General features: G+C 45.3%; 1 protein-coding gene across 1 annotated transcript in view; it reads right to left on the bottom strand.

Annotated features, from left to right (window-relative positions):
- Positions 1-487: 487 nt before the first annotated feature.
- The window catches only part of LOC126335641 (uncharacterized), a 91,884-nt gene continuing 72,244 nt past the window's right edge, over positions 488-20,127 (bottom strand). Inside the window, exon 2 of the mRNA XM_049999098.1 lies at positions 488-1,373. Coding sequence (XP_049855055.1) covers positions 488-952 — 465 coding nt within the window. The 5' untranslated portion in view covers positions 953-1,373. The remainder of the gene's footprint in view (positions 1,374-20,127) is intronic.

Genomic DNA, 20,127 nt, shown 5'->3' with positions numbered 1-20,127 from the left:
CGCCACGCTGGACGAGCTTGAATCGGCGATATCTGTGGCATGTAAATCCATTTCGGTTGAGACACTACGAAATGTGATGGCGAATTTCATTCTTCGTTTGCGCCACCTCTGTAGTGCCAATGGTGAACATTTTGAAAACACTGCGATGTGATTGTTTGCAAAGATTGTTTTCATACGATTATTTCACTTATGTATGCTGATATGAGCTGTACAGCGTACAGCGGCATCTGTTAGCAGCTTTTGTAACTATTATTTCAAACTGCTATATAAACTTCTTACGGCTTTCACAATAAACACACCGTTTACTGCATTCCTCTATCGATCTTTGTTTCCGAGATATTTAATTTTGAAATCAGGGAGCCCTTTTCTGGACACCCTGTAGCTATCCCAACTCCTTGCCAGAGAACAGTCAAGCGCACCACCTAGCAGACTTATACGAAAGCTTTCTCCGGGTGAAACGGGCTTAGCGAAATGAAATTCAGTGTACTCACAGCCAGCCTTCTTCCAGGGCGACGCTAAGTCGACAGCGCACGAGCGGCGGCTGCTGGAAGTACACCAACATCCGATGGCCGTCGTCCGCTGGTGACGCTGGAGTCTCCGTGGACGGTGACGACGACGAAGAGGAAGAATCTGACGACGTAGACGATGACGCGGCTGACGACGGAGCCGACGTCACAGACGGCGCTGCCTCCCGCTCCGCTCGCTTTTCCTCTCCGTCCGCCGTTTCGGCGTCGGCCCGACGCGCCTTCTTCGGGAGCACCATCTGCTCGGCCGAGACGCGCAGCCTGTCCACGACGCGGGCGCACGCCTCCCGCAGCGCGGTCTTGGTGTAGCTGGCCGCCAGCCTGGACGCCGGGTGCACCACCGTCGCCACCAGCACCTTGACCAGGTTCTTGTTCTTCTTCCAGAAGTCGCCAGGTCCGTCCTCCACCGCGGTCGCTTCGGTGTTCATCACAGACGCGGCGCCAGAGAGTCGGGGGAGAGCAGCGGCGCCGTACCACACGCTAATGACTTAATGCGCCGCCGTAATAGTACTCGTGCTGCGGGCACTGGGATCCCGCCGCGGTGATGATATTGTTCTCGGCTGCCTCGCCGACACAAACAGCTCCTGCGGGCTCCCTGCAGTGGGCGCTGCGCCGGAGAAGAGGCCGGTAATGATGATGGATCAGTCACACGTACCTCGCGGCCGGCGCGCTACAGTTGTAAAGAGCGGCTGCCGGTGGGAGGCTAGTGTGATTAGAGAGACGTGCCACACCAACAGGGGGCTCCCCGGCAGCTGCTGGATGCGCCGCTGCCGTGCTGCTGGAGGCTGCTCTGGGCGGCTTCTGTGGCGGAGCGGTCAGGCTGCGGGCCCCGCGACAGTGCTTCCGGGCCTGTAATGGAGAGACGTCAAAAAATGGTTCAAATGGCTCTGAGCACTACGGGACTTAACATCTGTTATCATCAGTCCCCAAGAACTTAGAACTACTTAAACATAACTAACCTAAGAACATCACACACATCCATGTCCGAGGCAGGATTCGAAAATGCGACCGTAGCGCTCGCGCGGTTCCACACTGCAGCGCCTAGAACCGCACGGCCACCATGGCCGGCGGAGAGACGTCCAACTAATACAGCTGCTCAGAAATGTGCGCACTAAATACGACTCCTAGCTGCTGTCTAACACCTCACAACGTGTCGTATCATCTAAAGTACAGACCGAAAATTTGGTCTACCGATCTGCCAGAAAATCTTGTTAATTTTTTATCTTAATTTAAATTGGTAAACAGATCAAAGACATCTGGTCACACAGTTTTTGGCCATAATCACAGAACAACAGAGAGAGAAGGGAGAAATAGTAAAGTCCGCAGCTCGTGGTCTCGCAGTCGCTTTCTCGCTTCCCGAGCACGGGGTCCCGGGTTCGATTCCCGGCGGGGTCAGGAATTTCACCTGCCTCGAGATGACTGGGCGTTTGTGTTGTCCTTATCATTTCATCATCATCATGATGAAAGTGACGTGACTGGGCTGAGTAAAGCTTCGGAATTTGTACGGGCGCTGATAACCGCGCAGTTGAGCGTCCCACAAACCAATCATCATCATCAGAAATAGAAAATTCCTCTTTCAAAAAATAATTCATTCCAGAATATCGTACAGAGATTCATTCTTCAAAGCGTGACAAGAACGTCAAATTGACAGATGTAGAAATAATTTGACCGTGGGGTTAGGAAATCGACTTAAATCGCTGAAAATAAGGAAGATGACTGGACCTGGTGGGATTCCTAGCCAACTCTGCAAAGATAACGCCAAAGAACTTGCTCCAGTTCTAGCAGCAGTGCACAGTAAGAAAAGAGAAACTTGATATTTAGGTTAATGGCTTGAATGATTAAAAAAAAATGGCTCTGCGCACTATGGGACTCAACTTCTGAGGTTACGGGTCCCCTAGAACTTAGAACTACTTAAACCTAACTAACATAAGGACATCACACACATACATGCTCGAGGCAGGATTCGAACCTGCGGCCGTAGCGGTCTCGCGGTTCCAGGCTGTAGCGCCTAGAACCGCACGGCCACTCCGGCCGGCAATGATTTATATAAAAAAAAGTTGAAGATACATCTGCATCTACACCTAAATCCATACTCCGCAAGCCACCTGACGGTGTGTGGCGGAGGGTACTTCATGTACCTCTAACGGTTCTCCCTTCTATTCCAGTCTCGTATTGTTCGTGGAAAGAAGGATTGGCGGTATGCCTCTGTGTGGGCTCTAATCTCTCCGATTTTATCCTCATGGTCTCTTCGCGAGATATACGTAGGACGGAGCAATATACTGCTTGACTCCTCGGTGAAGGTATGTTCTCGAAACTTCAACATAAGCCCGTACCGAGCTACCGACCGTCTCACGTGCAAAGTCTTCCACTGGAGTTAATTTATCATCTCCGTAACGCTTTCGTGATTACTAAATACTCCTGTAACGAAGCGCGCTGCTCTACGCTGGATCTTCTCTATCTCTTCTATCAACCCTATCTGGTACAGATCTCACACTGCTGAGCAATATTCAAGCAGTGGGCGAACAAGTGTACTGTAACCTACTTCCTTTGTCGTCGGATTGCATTTCCTTGGGATTCTTCCAATGAATCTCAGTCTGGCATCTGCTTTACCGACGATCAACTTTATATGATCATTCCATTTTAAATTACTCCTAATGCGTACTCCCAGATAATTTATGGAATTAACTGCTTCCAGTTACTGACCTGCTATATTGTAGCTAAATGATAAGGGATCTTTCTTTCTATTTATTCGCAGCACATTACACTTGTCTACATTGAGATTCAATTCCCATTCCCTGCACCATGCGTCAATCCGTTGCAGATCCTCCTGTATTTCAGTACAATTTTCCATTGTTACAACCCAGCCATATACTACAGCATCATCCGCAAAAAGCTGCAGTGAACTTCCGATGCTATCCACAAGGTCATTTATGTATATTGTGAATAGCAACGGTCCTACGACACTCCCCTGCGGCACACCTGAAATCACTTCGGAAGACTTCTCTCCATTGAGAATGACGTGCTGCGTTCTGTTATTCAGGAACTCTTCAATCCAATCACACAATTGATCTGATAGTCCGTATGCTCTTACTTTCTTCATTAAACGACTGTGGGCAACTGCATCAAATGCCTTGTGGAAGTCAAGAAACACGGCATTTACCTGGGAACCCGTGTATATGGCCCTCTGAGTCTCGTGGACGAATAGCGCGAGCTGGGTTTCACACGACCGTCTTTTTCGAAACCCATGCTTATTCCTATAGAGTAGATTTTTTGTCTCCAGAAAAGTCATTATACTCCAACATAATACGTGCTCCAAAATTCTACAACTGATCGACGTTAGAAATATAGGTCTATAGTTCTGCACATCTGTTCGACGTCCCTTCTTGAAAACGGGGATGACCTGTGCCGTTTTCCAATCCTTTGGAACGCTACGCTCTTCTAGAGACCTACGGTACACCGCTGGAAGAAGGGGGCAAGTTCCTTCTCGTATTCTGTGTACAATCGAACTGGTATCCCATCAGGTCCAGAGAGAAGGCAGATATAGTAAGTTCCTCTTTCAAAAAATATTTCATTCCAGAATATCGTACAGTGCTTCTTTCAATCGTGACAAGAGCGTCAAATTGACAGCTGTAGAAATAATGTGACTGCGGGTTACGAAATCGCTGAAAATAAGGAAGACGACTGGACCTGTGGGATTCCTCGCCAACTCTGCAAAGAGTACGCCAAAGAACTTGCGCCAGTTCTAGCAGCAGTGCACAGTAAGAAAAAGAAACTTGATATTTAGGCTAATGGCTTGAATGATGTATAAAAAAATTGTAGATACAGCTGACTTATCCAAATTTTTGTTAACTTCATACGTGATGCATCTACATCAATACTACGGAACCCGGCTTACTGTTTGTGGTAGAAGTTACGTATCATGTAAGGTACAGCTAGAGGCAGGATATTTGCGATACAAAGCTAAATGTCTATCTACCGAAAAATTCGGTTTACCGTCCCCACGGAAAATCCTGTTAAGTTTTGACCTTCTGTTAAATCAGTAAATGGATCAAAGTCATCTTAGCATACACTTTGCAGTCATAATCATATCAAAACGAAGGATTTTGGAAAAACTGACATTCCTTTTGCAAATACGTTGAGATACTGTAAAGTATTTTATTCGTTTTTTGTTTTGTCTTTACCACAGTCACTTTTTTGGAAATTTGGAAATTTGTGTTAAATTCCAATGGGACCAAACTGCGAAGGTCATCGGTCCCGAAGCTCACACACTACTTAATCTAACCTAAACTAACTTACGCCAAGGAGAACACACACACCCATGCCCGAGGGAGGTCTCGAACCTCCGCCGGGGAGAGCCGCGCGAAACACGACGAGGCGCTTTAAACCGCGTGGGTACTCACTTTTCATGACATAGTCATATCCAGTTTCGCACTACAATGACCATCTTCAGATGCTGCAGAATAGAATAGAAAATCTTAAGACATGCGGTTCGAGGCGCTACAGTCTGGAACCGAGCGACCGCAACGGTCTCAGGTTCGAATTCTGCCTCGGGCATAGATGTGTGTCATGTCCTTAGCTTGGTTAGGTTTAAGTAGTTCTACGTTCTAGGCGACTGATGACCTCAGAAGTTAAGTCGCATAGTGCTCAGAGCCTTAAGACATATTGCAATTAAAGTCACTAGGACTATTTGTGACCTTCGTAAAGCGCTGTTAACATGCATATGGTTCTTACCTTTGGGCGGCATTTGATGAACTTTCGTTGTCAACTAAACACAAAATCAGAAACCAGGGAATTATGCACATACATCCAAGTGTACTTTTCCTAACCCACTCTTATTGCTAGATGCGCGCGTGTTGCACTCACCTGTCCGGGTAGCTTCAGCGCTTGCTAAAATCTACACACGTAACGTAAACACCTTGCAGCCGAGAGAAGAGTGCCAGCGAGCTGCAATAAGCAATTTCTCTGGTTGTCCATTCCGTGCCGGCTCTACTAACAAGGGAACCTCCCCATAGCAACCCCCTCAGATTTAGTTATAAGTTGGCACAGTGGATAGGCCTTGAAAAACTAAACACAGATCAATAGAGAAAACAGAAAGAAGTTGTGTGGAACTATGAAAAAATAAGCAAAATATACAAACTGAGTAGTCCATGTGCAAGATAGGCAACATCAAGACTAATCTGGGCTCAGTAGCGCCGTGGTCCTGTGGTTAGCGTGAGCAGCTGCGGAATGAGACGTCCGTGGTTCAAGTCTTCCCTCGAGAGAAAGTTTAATTTTTTATTTTCAGTTTATGTGACAAACTCCTATGTTTTCATCGCTTTTTTGGGAGTGTTTATCACATCCACAAGAAAACCTAAATCGGGCAAGGTGGAATAATCTTTTTACCCATTCGCTACGTGTACAAGTTAGGTGGGTCGACAACATATTCCTGTCATGTGACGCACATGCCGTCACCAGTGTCGTATAGAATATATCAGAAGTGTTTCCTGTGGAGGACTCGGTTGACCTATAACCTTGGGATCAAATGTTTTCGGTTTCCATTTTGGAGGCACGTCCTAACGTCTACTTATCTCACGGTTTTTGCGGTGCGGTCACAAAACACAGACATTAAACTTATTACAGTAAACAGACGTCAATGAACGAACGAACAGATCATAGCTTTGCGATAATAAAGATAGTAAATTTTTCACTTGAAGGAAGACTTGAACCAAGGATCTCCCGTTCAGCAGTTGCTCACGCTAACCACGGGACCACGGCGCTACTGAGCTCACATTGTTCTTGATGTTATCTATCTTGTGCATGGACTACTCAGTTTGTATATTTTGCTTATTTTTTCATAGTTACACGCAACTTCTTCCTGTTTTCTCGATTGATCTGTGTTCAGTTTTTCAAGCCCTATCCACTCTGCCAACTTATAACTTATAACTGAGGGGGGTGCGATGGGGAGGTTCCCTTGTAAGTTCATGGGCAGTGGTCTAAACATCTAGCAGCCGGAAGTTTAGCGCCGCTGGACATTGAAGAATATGCCGCAAAGATTGCACAACTGTCTTTTTATTGTAAACACCTTACTTTGTTCTAAATAGGTTTTACTGTTTAAACAACTGAATTTACTTTCATATTTGATGAATAACTGATTGACATAGTGCGGTATCGATAATTACGATGCCACCGCGTAGGTGTAAGTTCTTAGGCTGGCACTATGAGAGTGGAAAATCTTCGCAGACCACAGCACCCTCTAGCCGGCGTTGTGCAGCTCTACGAGCGCCGCTCCAGATTCAGCCCACTTTGTTCACGAGCAGACGACCAACCAACATTGTTTCATTTTCGTAGTGGGCGAGCCACTACAGACTTTGCCTGTGTTAGGTTTGGTACATCCGGCTTCGCACTTGCCTGCTCCTCAGTACAAAGTTATGTATTCGAGTTAATAAGGTGTTGTGATATAGTAAAACGACTTTTACCTTAATTGCAGTACCGAGAGTTCTACCTCACCTGCTCCTCCTAGCTTCCTGGATTCGGTCTACCCTTCAGTTTTCAGGAGGAGACCCACGCGCTGCCTTCCAGGCGGGATACAAAGCATATAATTGTAACAAGTGTCATTTTACCGTTTTTACGATTGAAGATCGTCGTATAGAGGACGCACGCAAGGACAGGGGAAGAAAAAGTAGACACGGTTGAATGTATATAATTCCCTGATTTCTGGTTACACATTTAGGTGACAACGCATGAACACGTTTTTTTCCCCTATACGTATCAAGCATGTGCGCGGCATGTTAACTGCACTTTACTAAGCTCACAAGCAGATCTAGCTAAAATAATTGCACTTGTTTCGGGTGTTAATTTAAGCTTTTCTGTCGTCAGTTGCAGCATCAGAAAATGGCCTATGAAGGCCGAAACTGGTTGTGAATTTATCATAAAAAAGTGACAGCGACAACCATTAAAAGAAAAAGAACGGAGAGAAGGCAGAAATATTAAATTCCCGTTTCCAAAATTATTTCATTGCAGAATATCGCTCTGTGATTCATCCTTTAAATCGTCACAAGAATGTCAAAATGACAGATCGTCGTAAAGAAAATCGACTGAAATCGCTGAAAATAAGAAACATGACTGGACCTCAAATGGTTCAAATGGCTCTGAGCACTATGCGACTTAAGTGTTGAGGTCATCAGTCGCCTAGAAGTTTGAACTAATTAAACCTAACTAACCCATGGACATCACACACATCCATGCCCGAGGCAGGATTCGAAACTGCGACCGTAGCGGTCGCACGGTTCCAGACTGTAGCGCCTAGAACCGCTCGGCCGCTAGGGCCGGCTGACTGGACGTGATGGGATTTGTACACGACTCTACATGGAGTCCTCAATCCACATGACGGTGTCTGGCCAAGGATGCTTCTGGTAACACAACTGCCCCCCCCACCCCCCCACCCTTTCGTTATTGCATTCACTAATGGCTCGTGGCGAAGAATATTTGTCGATGAACCTTCGTATTAAATCTTTCTCGTATTTTCTCGTTGTGGACATTTCTCTCTCTCCCCGCGGTGCACAACGCTTCTGTTGTAGCCTCTACCACTGGAGTTTTTTGAGCATTATGCAGTGCCGTAAGTTGTGGACGAATTACAGTTAAGGAACTGTAATTCAGCCTATTCTTCCTATGAATCTCAATCTCGCTACTGCTTTTTCCTACTATTTGGTTTATGTGGTCATTCTAAGGGAAGTCGCTCTGGATAGTTACTCCTAGACATTTCACTGTAGGTGCTGTTTCCAACAATTTGTAATCAATGATTTAGCTATACAGTAGCGGATTTGTATGATGATGATGATGATGTTTGGTTTGTGGGGCGTTCAACTGCGCTCAGTCCAATCTCGCCACTTTCAGTAATGATGATGAAATGATGAGGACAACACAAACACCCAGTCATTTCGAGGCAGGTGAAAATCCCTGACCCCGCCGGGAATTGAACCTGGGACCCCGTGCTCGGGAAGTGATGTAGAGGATTTGTATTCCTATGTATGCGCCATCTGTCATTTAGGTTCAGTGTAAACTGCCAGAGCCTGCACCAGTCAGCAGTCATCAGTCCTCTGTCGGCCCCTCTGTAGATCATTAGTGTCTTCTGGCGCTGCCACGTTTTATAGGCAATCACATCATCCACCAACAGCCCTAAAGACGTCCCGGCGCCTTCTACTGGATCATTTATATACAGAGTAAACACTAAAGGACACCGAGCGAGGTGGCGCAGTGGATAGCACACTGGACTCGAGTTCGGCCCAACTGATTTAGATTTTCCGTTATTTTCCTAAATCGCTCCAGGCAAATGCCGGGATGGTTCCTTTAAAAGGGCACGGCTGACTTCCTTCCCTGTCCTTACCTAATCCGATGAGGCCGATGGCCTCGCAGTTTGGTCTCTTTCCCCTAAACAATCCAACCCCCAACAGTAAAGGTCCTATCACAGTTCCTTGGGGTACCCCCAAATTACTGTCACAGTTGTTTATTTTGCTCCGTCAAGAGCGACGTGTTGTATTCTATTTGTGAAGAAGTCTTGAATCAAATCGCAAATTGCAGTGAGGTCACGAGTACAAAAGCGCGAGGAAAGCAAACGATTGAGAAAATCTCGTAAAAATTTGAGAGTAAATATACTTTAAAAGACTGTTTTGAAAATCCGTATGACAATGAAACAGAAAATAAAGTATTATTTTGTGTAACACCGGACATTTTTCTTTAAGAAAGTGAGGAATATAACGTGTTGTATTTTTTACAACACGTATAAAGTTAGAAAGGGAAGGGGCGGCGAGCCCCAAGCCCGAATCCGCCCGGCGGATTAGTTTCGAGGTCCGATGTGCCGGCCAGCCTGTGGATGGTTTTTAAGGTGGTTTTCCATCTGCCTAGCAGAATGTGGGCTGGTGCCCCTTATTCCGCCTCAGTTACATTGTGTCGGCGACTGCTGCGCAAACACCGTTTCCACGTACGCGTGCACCATAATTATTCTAACACGCAAACATTTTGGGTTACACTCGTCTGGTATGAGACGTTCCCGAGGAGGGGGGCGGGAGAAGGACTGGGGGAGGGAGGGGACGGGGTGTCCACTGGGGGCCGAATCGCACAATACCCCTGGGTTCAGTGTGGGTGGCGGTGGGTTGGATGGACTGCTGTCGCCTGTTGTGGGGTTGTGAACTACTGAGGGCTACGGCGCGACGAAGCCTCTCCGTCGTTTCCACGTCCCCGGTTCAATACCCATACACATACATACGTCTACAAAAATTTGTAGAAATCTGCTCCACCTTCACTTTTTTTTACAAGTCATTCATTCACGCCATTAACCTAATTATCCAATTTACATTTTATTGTAATACACGCGAAGCTCTTGTTTCAGAATAACACAGGTGTATTATGTGGCAACTGTTGCACTTCTGCTGTTAAATTTCTGTCCTTTGCATCTGAAACCGGTCACAGAAAACTACGTCCTGTAGAAGGAATTAAAACGAGTTTATGTCGTTTAAATGTATAAAGCTTGTGGATACGAAACTTACACTGGTTTTTGTCAGTTTTCCTGTATCGATCTGAGCCGCCTGTAGACTGCGTATCTAACTATTTCAGATTTAACTTTATTTCCCCAATAATGTTTCATTCGGTGAGGGTGCTATTGTTCTGCAACTTCTGATCAAATAGCTCCAGTTTTCTCAGGAGATGGGAATCTAAAACCTCCTTCTGAAAATATCTCTGTTCAGAATTTTCTTCAATCTTCATCTCTTTCAGATCATTTCTGATTTCTTCGAGCCACAAGCACCGTTAGGTTTTTCTTCAAATTGATACGTTCAAAAATTCTCCTGTATACCATTTTTTCATTCGTGGGAACGAAATGACCGTAAAACATTAGTCCACGTTTTCTCGTCGTTTCTCTAGTTTTCTGTCTCTCCGAAAGTTTTAAGGCACCTTTTTCTCAGGAACGAGTAGATGTATCAAGTTAAAATTTATGTACATACTAAGGTGTACAGTCCCTTGACGGTCAAAAACCTTTAAACTTGTTAGTCAATACAGTCAGCAGATACGCTCATTTTTTATTCTTGCAAAGACGCTCATTAAAACTTTTACGGAACTTCTCGTTGACTCAGGATGATGAAATTTTGCAAGAAGCGAGGTATCACAGTAAAAATAAGGAAAAAAACACGAAAATTGTTCATCTGTAAGTATATTAGTTACATACCACATTTTTCCATTAGAAACTTAGACTGCATTCGTAATCTGTGAAAAATCTTAGGGACTACTGCAGGGATTTTGATGTTTGTTTTCAGTAGTAGACAGAGTAATTCACGAGGAAGGCCTGTGAATATGATTTACAAATATTTCGTGCTACTTGGCTGAGCTACACTTAGGTGAAGTCCCCTGTCACTGTGCAAACGATGCCTTTGCCATCGAGCAGAGGGTAGGCAGAAAGCCACTTGACTACCGCACCACGCCGGCGATAACATTGCAGGCCCTTTACGAGCTGCTCACACTGCATACAAAGCACCTGACGGTTTATGCGTGAGACATGTATGGCATCTGTAATTGTTCAGAGCAAAGTAATGCTGGTAACTGATTGAAGATCGCACTTTCATTGTTTAGTATGAGGTACCGATAGACCATAAAACATCTGTTGAAGCATTCCACAGAACAATACGACATTTGCGTAACAACAATAGCCCTTCTCTGGAGACTTCCGTCAAATTTTACCAGCAATCGTGACAAGGACGAGAGCAGACGAAGTCAACGCATCTGCAGTTGCCAATTAGCATAGCACGTTAACAAAATTCAAAAATAATAAAAGAAACGACAAACTACGACAGCGAACGCGAAATTACGGATAAATTCTCGAGAGTCTTGGAATGCCTGGATCCAGTATCTTGACAGTATTGATATCGATAACAGATGAAAATCGCCTAGGTCATCGATTCCCTGTGTGGATGAAGTGTCTATATACAGGATGACAATAATTAAATTTTGTGAAAAAAGTAAATTGCAAATACGGCGGGCAGATATTTTATTCAATATGTTAACGTCTTTACAGATAATCGGAATAAGGCTATGACATGTTCGATGTGCCTGCCATCACTGGCGATGATGTGGCGCAGACGAATGGCGAAATTCTGCATGACCCGCTGAAGTGTCGAAATATCGACGCACTCCATGACATCCAGAACGGCTGTTTACAATTCAGAAATGGTTTCGGGTTTTTTGCTGTACACCTTGTCTTTAATACAACCCCACGAAAAGGAGTTGCATGTGTTGAGATCCGGGGAATATGCACGCAAATCGTGGCCTATACCAGTGGCCTCTGGGTACCCCGGAGCCAGAATGAACTCCCCGAAGTGCTCCTCCAGCACATCAAACGTTCATCCTTTTCGATGGGATCGAGCTCTGCCTTGCATCAACCACATCTTGTCGAAATCAGAGTCACTTCGGATATGGGGATGAAGTCGTCTTGCAAAACCTTCACTTACGGTTGGGTACTCACCGTGCCGTCAAGGAATATCGCACCGATAATTGCGTGACTGGACACTGCACACCACAGAGTCACCATTTGAGGGTGAAGAGATTCCTCGATCGTGGAATGTGGATTCCCATTCCCCAAATAACTCAATTTTGCTTATTGACGAACCCATCCAGATGAAAATGGGCTTCGACGTAAACAAACCATAATGCAAGTACTAATTCCAATCAATTCACACGGCCAACTGTACAGTTTGAACGTTCTAACGCAAACTGTTCAGAAGTTATGACGATTTTATTTCATATAGTTAAATAATTATCACCCTTAAGTTTGTACGGAAACGTCGGAGTGTGAGCCAAACTCGCACTTGTTCGGTTTTTTCTATTTGTCATCTTCGTCGTCGTCGTTGTTGTTGTTGTTGTTGTTGTTGTCTTCAGTCCAGAGACTGGTTTGATGCAGCTCTCCATGCTGCTATATCCTGTGCAAGCTTCTTCATCTCCCAGTACCTACTGCAACCTACATCCTTCTGAATCTGCTTAGTGTATTCATCTCTTGGTCTCCCTCTACGACTTTTATCCTCTACGCTGCGCTCCAATGCTAAATTTGTGATCCCTTGATGCCTCAAAACATGTCCTACCAACCGATCCCTTCTTCTGGTCAAGTTGTGCCACAAACTTCTAATCTCCCCAATCCGATTCAATACTTCCTCATTAGTTATGTGATCTGCCCATCTAATCTTCAGCATTATTCTGTAGCACCACATTTCGAAAGCTGCTATTCTCTTCTTGTCCAAACTATTTATCGTCCATGATTTACTTCCATACATGGCTACACTCCATACAAATACTTTCAGAAATGACTTCCTGACACTTAAATCTATACTCGATGTTAACAACCTTCTCTTCTTCAGAAACGCTTTCCTTGCCATTGCCAACCTACATTTAATATCCTTTCTGCTTCGACCATCATCAGTTATTTTGGTCCCCAAATAGCAAAATTCCCTTACTACTTTAAGTGTCTCATTTCCTAATCTAATTCCCTCAGCATCACTGCGTTCCATTTTCCTCGTTTTGCTTTTGTTGATGTTCATCTTATATCCTCTGTCCAATCCGTTCAACTGCTCTTCCAGGTCCTTTTCTGCCTCTGACAGAATTACAATGTAATCGGCGAACCTCAAAGTTTTTATTTCTTCTCCATGAATTTTAATTCCTACTCCGAATTTTTTTTTTGTTTCCTTTACTGCTTGCTCAATATACAGATTGAATGACATCGGGGATAGGCTACAACCCTGTCTCACTCCCTTCCCAAACACTGCTTCCCTTTCATGCCCCTCGACTCTTATAACTGCTATTTTTCTTGTCTTCGTCAAATTCCCGTGAAATAATATGAGAAATCTCTGGGACAGCCATACAAGTATGCTCGGATGGAGTTCGGAAACACAACCGTTCAGATGACGAATGCACTTTCAACAGGAGAGCCACTGTTGTGTACATAGTTCCGCGTAGTCAGCGCGTACACAACTTTCCCACTAGAGCGCGCCCCTCTAAGCCCTACAGCGCAGGCGCAGCGCTCGTCCGTCTCCGCACTGCGAGATGGCGCTGTCTTAGAGACGGACCAAATTCTGCTTCCGCCGATCCGCGTATTAATATGTAACGCAGACAATGAGATTGCTGCTAACGTAGAACCTTTTCTCCTCGCGGATCACACTCGCGCAGCGATACCTGAACGCGCGAGGTATTATAACGAGTGTACAAGCCTCCGATTAGTCAGTCTGCATTAGCCTGCATTTGTCTGCACCTGTCTGTACCAGTCTACATTAGTCTGTACCAGTCTATAGTCAAGTTTCAGTTTGCGCCTAATAAGATTACCATATTCCTGTACATAGCCATGGAGATAAATTAATAGACACTTTGTCAAGTATCAGAGATATGTGAGAATAAGATTAACGTACCAAGACCAAAGGAACTTCAGATTGTCAATTGTAAACAGCATCCAGAAACAAGTTACGCAATATCTATGATTTTTATTATTTTAATAAATGTGTGTGAAAATTAATGAAGATCTGTTTAAAGTTGGTCACCGTCAATCTTCTACTCTAAGCGTGCAAGTGGCGTTTCTATCGTCTGACCTAACGGCAGAAGATAAACACGCCACGATAAGACCACGAGACATATTGCTGACACTCGCCTACTTCGTTAGAGCGACAAGTCAAATAATCTGATGGTGTGTGTACCGAAGGTCTTACAGTACGCACACCACAGCCACCTCGTATGGTCGCTGCTTAGCGAGAATGTTCCAGCGTGAGGGCGGCGCATCCCAGCGTCGCCGTGGCCGACATTCCGCGACCTGCTGTGCGTGTCGCGAGAGCAGGGGCGGGCTTCGCGGCCGCCGCCCCCGGAATGTGGGCTACGGTGACGCAACCAGGATGTGATCCGCCGAGCAGAGCGCCCCGCCCTCGGGACACGAACCTGCCAGCAGCACGGCACCGCCGCTGTCTGTCGCTTCCTATCCTTCCTTCCTCACTCACTCAGATAACCCAACTGCGGAATATAAGACCAGCTTTACAAATGGAGTAAAAAATCCTATCAAATAAAACATAGGAAATGCTGAAGATAGCATAGCTAAAACGTAAGGAGAAACGATTATCTACACTGAAGAACGAAAGAAACTGGTACTCCTGCCTAATATCGTGTTAGGGCCCCCGCGAGTTAGCAGAAGTGCCGCAACACGACGTGGCATGGACTCAACTATTGTCTGAAGTAGTGCTCCAGGGATCCATCAACCCTGCATGGCTGTCCATAAAAGCGTGAGAGCACGAGGGATTGCAGATCTCTTCTCAAGGTTTCAGACATCCCCAGATATGCTCAATAATGGTCATGTCTGGGAAGTTTGGTGGCAAGAGGAAGTGTTCAATCTCAGAAGAGTGTTCCTGGAGCCACTCTGTAGAAATTCTCGACCTGTGTGGTGTCGCATTGCTTCAAATGGCTCTGAGCACTATGGTACTTAACATCTCAGGTCATCAGTCCCCTAGAACTTAGAACTACTTAAACCTAACTAACTTAAAAACATCACACACATCCATACCCGACGCAGGATTCGAACCTGGGACCGTAGCGGTCACGCAGTTCCTAGAACCGCTAGGCCACACCGGCAGTCCCAGTTTTACAACTGGATTAAAAAAATCCTAGCAAATACAACATGGGAAATGCTGAAGGTAGAGTAGATAAAACATAAGGAGAAACGGCTATCTACACTGAAGAGCCAAAGAAATTGGTACATCTGCCTAATATCGTGTTAGGGCCCCCGCGAACACGCAGAAGTGTCGCAACACGACGTGGCATGGACTCGACCTACGTCTGAAATAGTGCTAGAGGGAGCTGACACCGTGAGTACTGCAGGGCTGTCCATAAATCCGTAAGAGTACGAGGGAGTGGAGATCTCTTCCGAACAGCACGTTTCTGACATCCTCAAATATGCTTAATAATATTCATGTCTGACGAGTTTGGTGGCCAGCGGAAATGTTCAAACTCAGAAGAGCATTCCTGGAGCCACTCTGAAGCAATTCTCGACGTGTGTGGTGTCGGATTGTCCTGCTGAAATTGCCCAAATCCGTCGGAATGCACAATGGACCTGAATAGATGCAGGTGATCCCACAGGCTGCTTACGTACGTGTCACCTATCAGAATCATATCTAGACGTATCAGAGGTCCCGTGTCACTCCAGCTGCATACGTCCCACACCGTTACAGAGACTCCACCAGCTTGAACAGTCCCCTGCTGACATGCAGTCCTTGGATTCATGAGATTGTCTCCATACCCGTACACCTCCATCCACTCGATGCAATTTTTCAGAGACTCGTCCCACAAGGCAACATGTGTCCAGTCATCAACAGTCTAATTTCGGTACTGACGGGCCCAGGCGAGGAGTAAAGCTTCGTGTCGTGCATTCATCAAGGGTACACGAGTAGGCCTTCGGCTGCGAAAGCCCATGTCGGTGATGTTTCCTCGAATGGTTCGCACGCTGATACTTGTTGATGGCCCAGCATTGAAATCTGTAGCAATTTTGCGGAAGGGTTGCATTTCTGTCACGTTGAACGATTCTCTTCAGCTGTCGTTGGCCCGGTTCTTGCAGCATTTTTTTCCAGCTGTAGCGATGCCGGAGATTTGATTTTTTACCTGGTTTCTCATATTCACAGTACACTCGTGAAATAGTCGTACAGGAAAATCCCCACTTTATCGTTACTTCGGAGATGCTGTGTCCCATCGCTCCTGCTCCGTCTATAATACCATATTGTCCACACTCACTTAAAACTTGATATCCTGCAACTGTAGCAGCAATAACAGCACTAACAACTACGCCAGCACTTGGTGTTCCCGACCGCAGTGCCATAATAATTAGATTTAAATACCTCTGTATTTGAATACGCTTGCCTATACCAGTTTCTTTGAAGCTTCAGTGTATACCTTTCACAGGAAACAGAATGAAATTGTAAGAGTCAAAATATCTACATCTACATTTATACTCCGCAAGCCACCCAACTGTGTGTGGCGGAGGGCACTTTACGTGCCAGTGTCATTACCTCCCTTTCCTGTTCCAGTCGCGTATGGTTCGCGGGAAGACAGACTGCCAGAAAGCCTCCGTGCGCGCTCGAATCTCTCTAATTTTACATTCGTGATCTCCTCGGGAGGTATACGTATGGGGAAGCAATATATTAGATATCTTATCCAGAAATCCACCCTCTCGAAACCTGGACAGCAAGCTACACTCCGATGCAGAGCGCCTCTCTCGCAGAGTCTGCCACTTGAATTTGCTAAACATCTCCGTAACGCTATCACGCTTATCAAATAACCCTTCTTTGGATCTTCTATACCTCCTCTGTCAACCCGACCTCGTACGGATCCCACACTGATAAGAAATATTCAAGTATAGGTCGAACGAGTGTTTTGTAAGCCACCTCCTTTGTTGATGGACTACATTTTCTAAGGACTCTCCCAATGAATCTCAACCTGGTACCCTCCTTACCAACAATTAATTTTATATGATCATTCCACTTCAGATCGTTCCGCACGCATACTCCCAGATATTTTACAGAAGTAACTGCTACCACTGTTTGTTCCGCTATCATATAATCGTACAATAAAGGATCCTTCTTACTATGTATTCGCAATACATTAAATTTGTCTATGTTAAGTGTCAGTTGCCACTCCCTGCACCATGCGCCTATCCGCTGCAGATCTTCCTGCACTTCGCTGCAATTTTCTAATGCTGCAACTTCTCTGTATACTACAGCATCATCCGCGAAAAGCCCATGGAACTTCCGACACGATCTAGTAGGTCATTTATATATATTGTGAAAAGCAGTGACCCCATAACACTCCACTGTGGCACGGCAGAGGTTACTTTAACGTCTGTAGACGTCACGTCTCTCCATCGAGAACAACAAGCTGTGTTCTGTTTGCTAAAAACTCTTCAATCCAGCCACACAGCTGGTCTGATATTCCGTAGGCTCTTACTTTGTTCATCAGGCGACAGTGCGGAACTGTATCGCACGTCTTCCGGAAGTCAAGGAAAATGGCATCTACCTGGGAGCCTGTATCTAATATTTTCTGGGTCTCATGAACAAATAAAGCGAGTTGGGTCTCACACGATCGCTGTTTCCGGAATCCATGTTGATTCCTACAGAGTAGATTCTGGTTTTCCAGATATGACTTGATACGAGACCAAAAAACATGATCTAAAAATCTACAACAGATCGATGTCAGAGATATAGGTCTACAGTTTTGCGCATCTGCTCGACGACCCTTCTTGAAGACTTGAAGACTGGGACTACCTGTGTGCTCTTTTCCAATCATTTGGAACCTTCCGTTTCTCTAGAGACTAGAGGTACACGTCTGTTATAAGGGGGGAAAATTCTTTCGCGTACTCTGTGTAGAATCGAATTGGTATCCCGTCAGGTCCAGTGGACTTTCCTCTGTTGAGTGATTTCAGTTGCTTTTCTAGTCCTTGGACATTTTTTCGTCTGTGCGAGGATTTAGAGAAGGAACTGCAGTGCGGTCTTCCTCTGTGAAAAAGCTTTGGAAAAAGGTGTTTAGTATTTCAACTTTACGCGCGTCGTCCTCTATTTCAGTGGCATCATCATCCCGGAGTGACTGGATATGCTGTTTCGAGCCACTTACTGAGTTAACGTAAGACCAGAACTTCCTAGGATTTTCTGTCAAGTCGGTAAATAGAATTTCACTTTCGAATTCACTGAACGCTTCACGCATAGCCCTCCTTACGTTAACTTTGACATCGTTTAGCTTTGTCTGTGAGGTTTTGTCTGCGTTTACACTTGGAGTGAAGCTCTCTTTGCTTTCGCAGTAGTTTCCTAACTTTGTTGTTGAACCACGGTGGATTTTTCCCGTCCCTTACAGTTTTACTCGGCACGTACCTGTCTAAAACGCACTTTATGATTGCCTTGAACTTTTTCCATAAACACTCAACATTGTCAGTGTCGGAACAGAAATTTTCGTTTTGTTCTGTTAGGTAGTCTGAAATCTGCCTTCTATTACTCTTGCTAAACAGATAAACCTTCCTCCCTTTTTTTATATTCCTATTCACTTCCATATTCAGGGATGCTGCAACTGCCTTATGATCACTGATTCCCTGTTCTGCGCATACAGAGTCGAAACGTCCGGGCCTGTTTGTTATCAGTCGGTCCAAGATGTTATCTCCACGAGTCGGTTCTCTGTTTAATTGCTCAAGGTAATTTTCGGAAAGTGCACTCAGTATAATGTCATTCGATGCTCTGTCCCTACCACCTGTCCTAAACATCTGAGTGTCCCAGTCTATATATGGTAAATTGAAATCTCCACCTAAGACTATAACATGCTGAGAAAATTTATTTTCGACCTGTTCTTGAGTATTGTCCTTTGGAGGGAGGGAGGGGGAGAGAGCGGAGCGTTTCGTCATGGGATAGTTTAGCTTTTCCGAGATTCTCAATGGACTCCATTAGCGGAAGTTACAAGAGAGGTGTTGTGCTTCACGGAGAGGTTTACTATTGAAATTTCGAGAGAGCAGTTTCCGGGAAGAGTCGAAAAAGTTACTTCCTCCCACATTCATCTCGTGTAATGACAACGAGGAGAAAATTCGAGAAATTGGAGCCAATGCTGAGTCTTATCAACAATCAATCTTCCCACGCGCCATTCGCAAGTGGAACAGTGTAGGGGGATCAGTTAGTGGTACCAAAAGTGAAGGAGTACGAGATTAGTGTCCCGTTGACAATCAAGTCATTGGAGACAGAGCACAAGCTTGGATTAGGGAAGGACGGGGACGGAAAACGGCCGTGCCCTTTCAAAGCAACCCCCCGGCATTTGCCTGAAGCGATTTGGTAAAATCACGGAAAACCTAAATCAGGACGGCCGGACGCGGGTTTTGAACCGTCGTCCTCCCGAATGCGAGTCCAGGTTGCTAACCATTGCGCCTCCTCGCTCGGTGGTACCAGGTGTACCCTCCGCAACACACCATTAGGTAGGTGTAGACTTGCGGCATATAGATATGGATGCAGATGTATGGATCCCACATAAGCCTACTTGCGTAATATTCTAAAATGGGTCACGTAAGTATTAGTGTAAGTGACCTCCACTATAGACTGACAGCGTTTTCCCAATATCCTACCAATGAACTGAAATTTACCAGCTCCTTTACCTGCAGTTAAACATACGTGACCATTGCATTTGATGTCTCTAAAAACTCTTAGATCCGGGTATTTGTGTCACTGATTGCTATAGTGATGTTCATATTGTAGTCATATTGCGTTTCGTGAAGTGCGCAATTTTATATGTCTGACGTCGTTCTTTGCAGCGCTTTTAAGTTTCATCTGTATCTGAGTGAATATTTCTGCAACGTGTTTCGATACTCGTTATTCCAGCATCTGCAAAAAATCAGTGGGTAGTCTTAATTTTGTCTGCCAGATCTATGATGTACAACATCAACAGCAACGGTTGCAACACCCTCCCCTGGGGCATGCCTGCTTCTGCATTCGACGATGACTCTCCATACAACAACGCAGCCTCCCTACCAACAGATCCTCGATCTGGTCTTTACTTTCGTTTGATGTCGCATATGATCATTAATAGTCATTGGAGTGGTACTGAGTTCGGT

This window comes from Schistocerca gregaria, chromosome 2 (genome assembly GCF_023897955.1).
Source record: "Schistocerca gregaria isolate iqSchGreg1 chromosome 2, iqSchGreg1.2, whole genome shotgun sequence".
In the NCBI taxonomy this organism is placed as follows: domain Eukaryota; kingdom Metazoa; phylum Arthropoda; class Insecta; order Orthoptera; family Acrididae; genus Schistocerca; species Schistocerca gregaria.
This window is presented reverse-complemented; position numbering and strand designations above follow the sequence as displayed.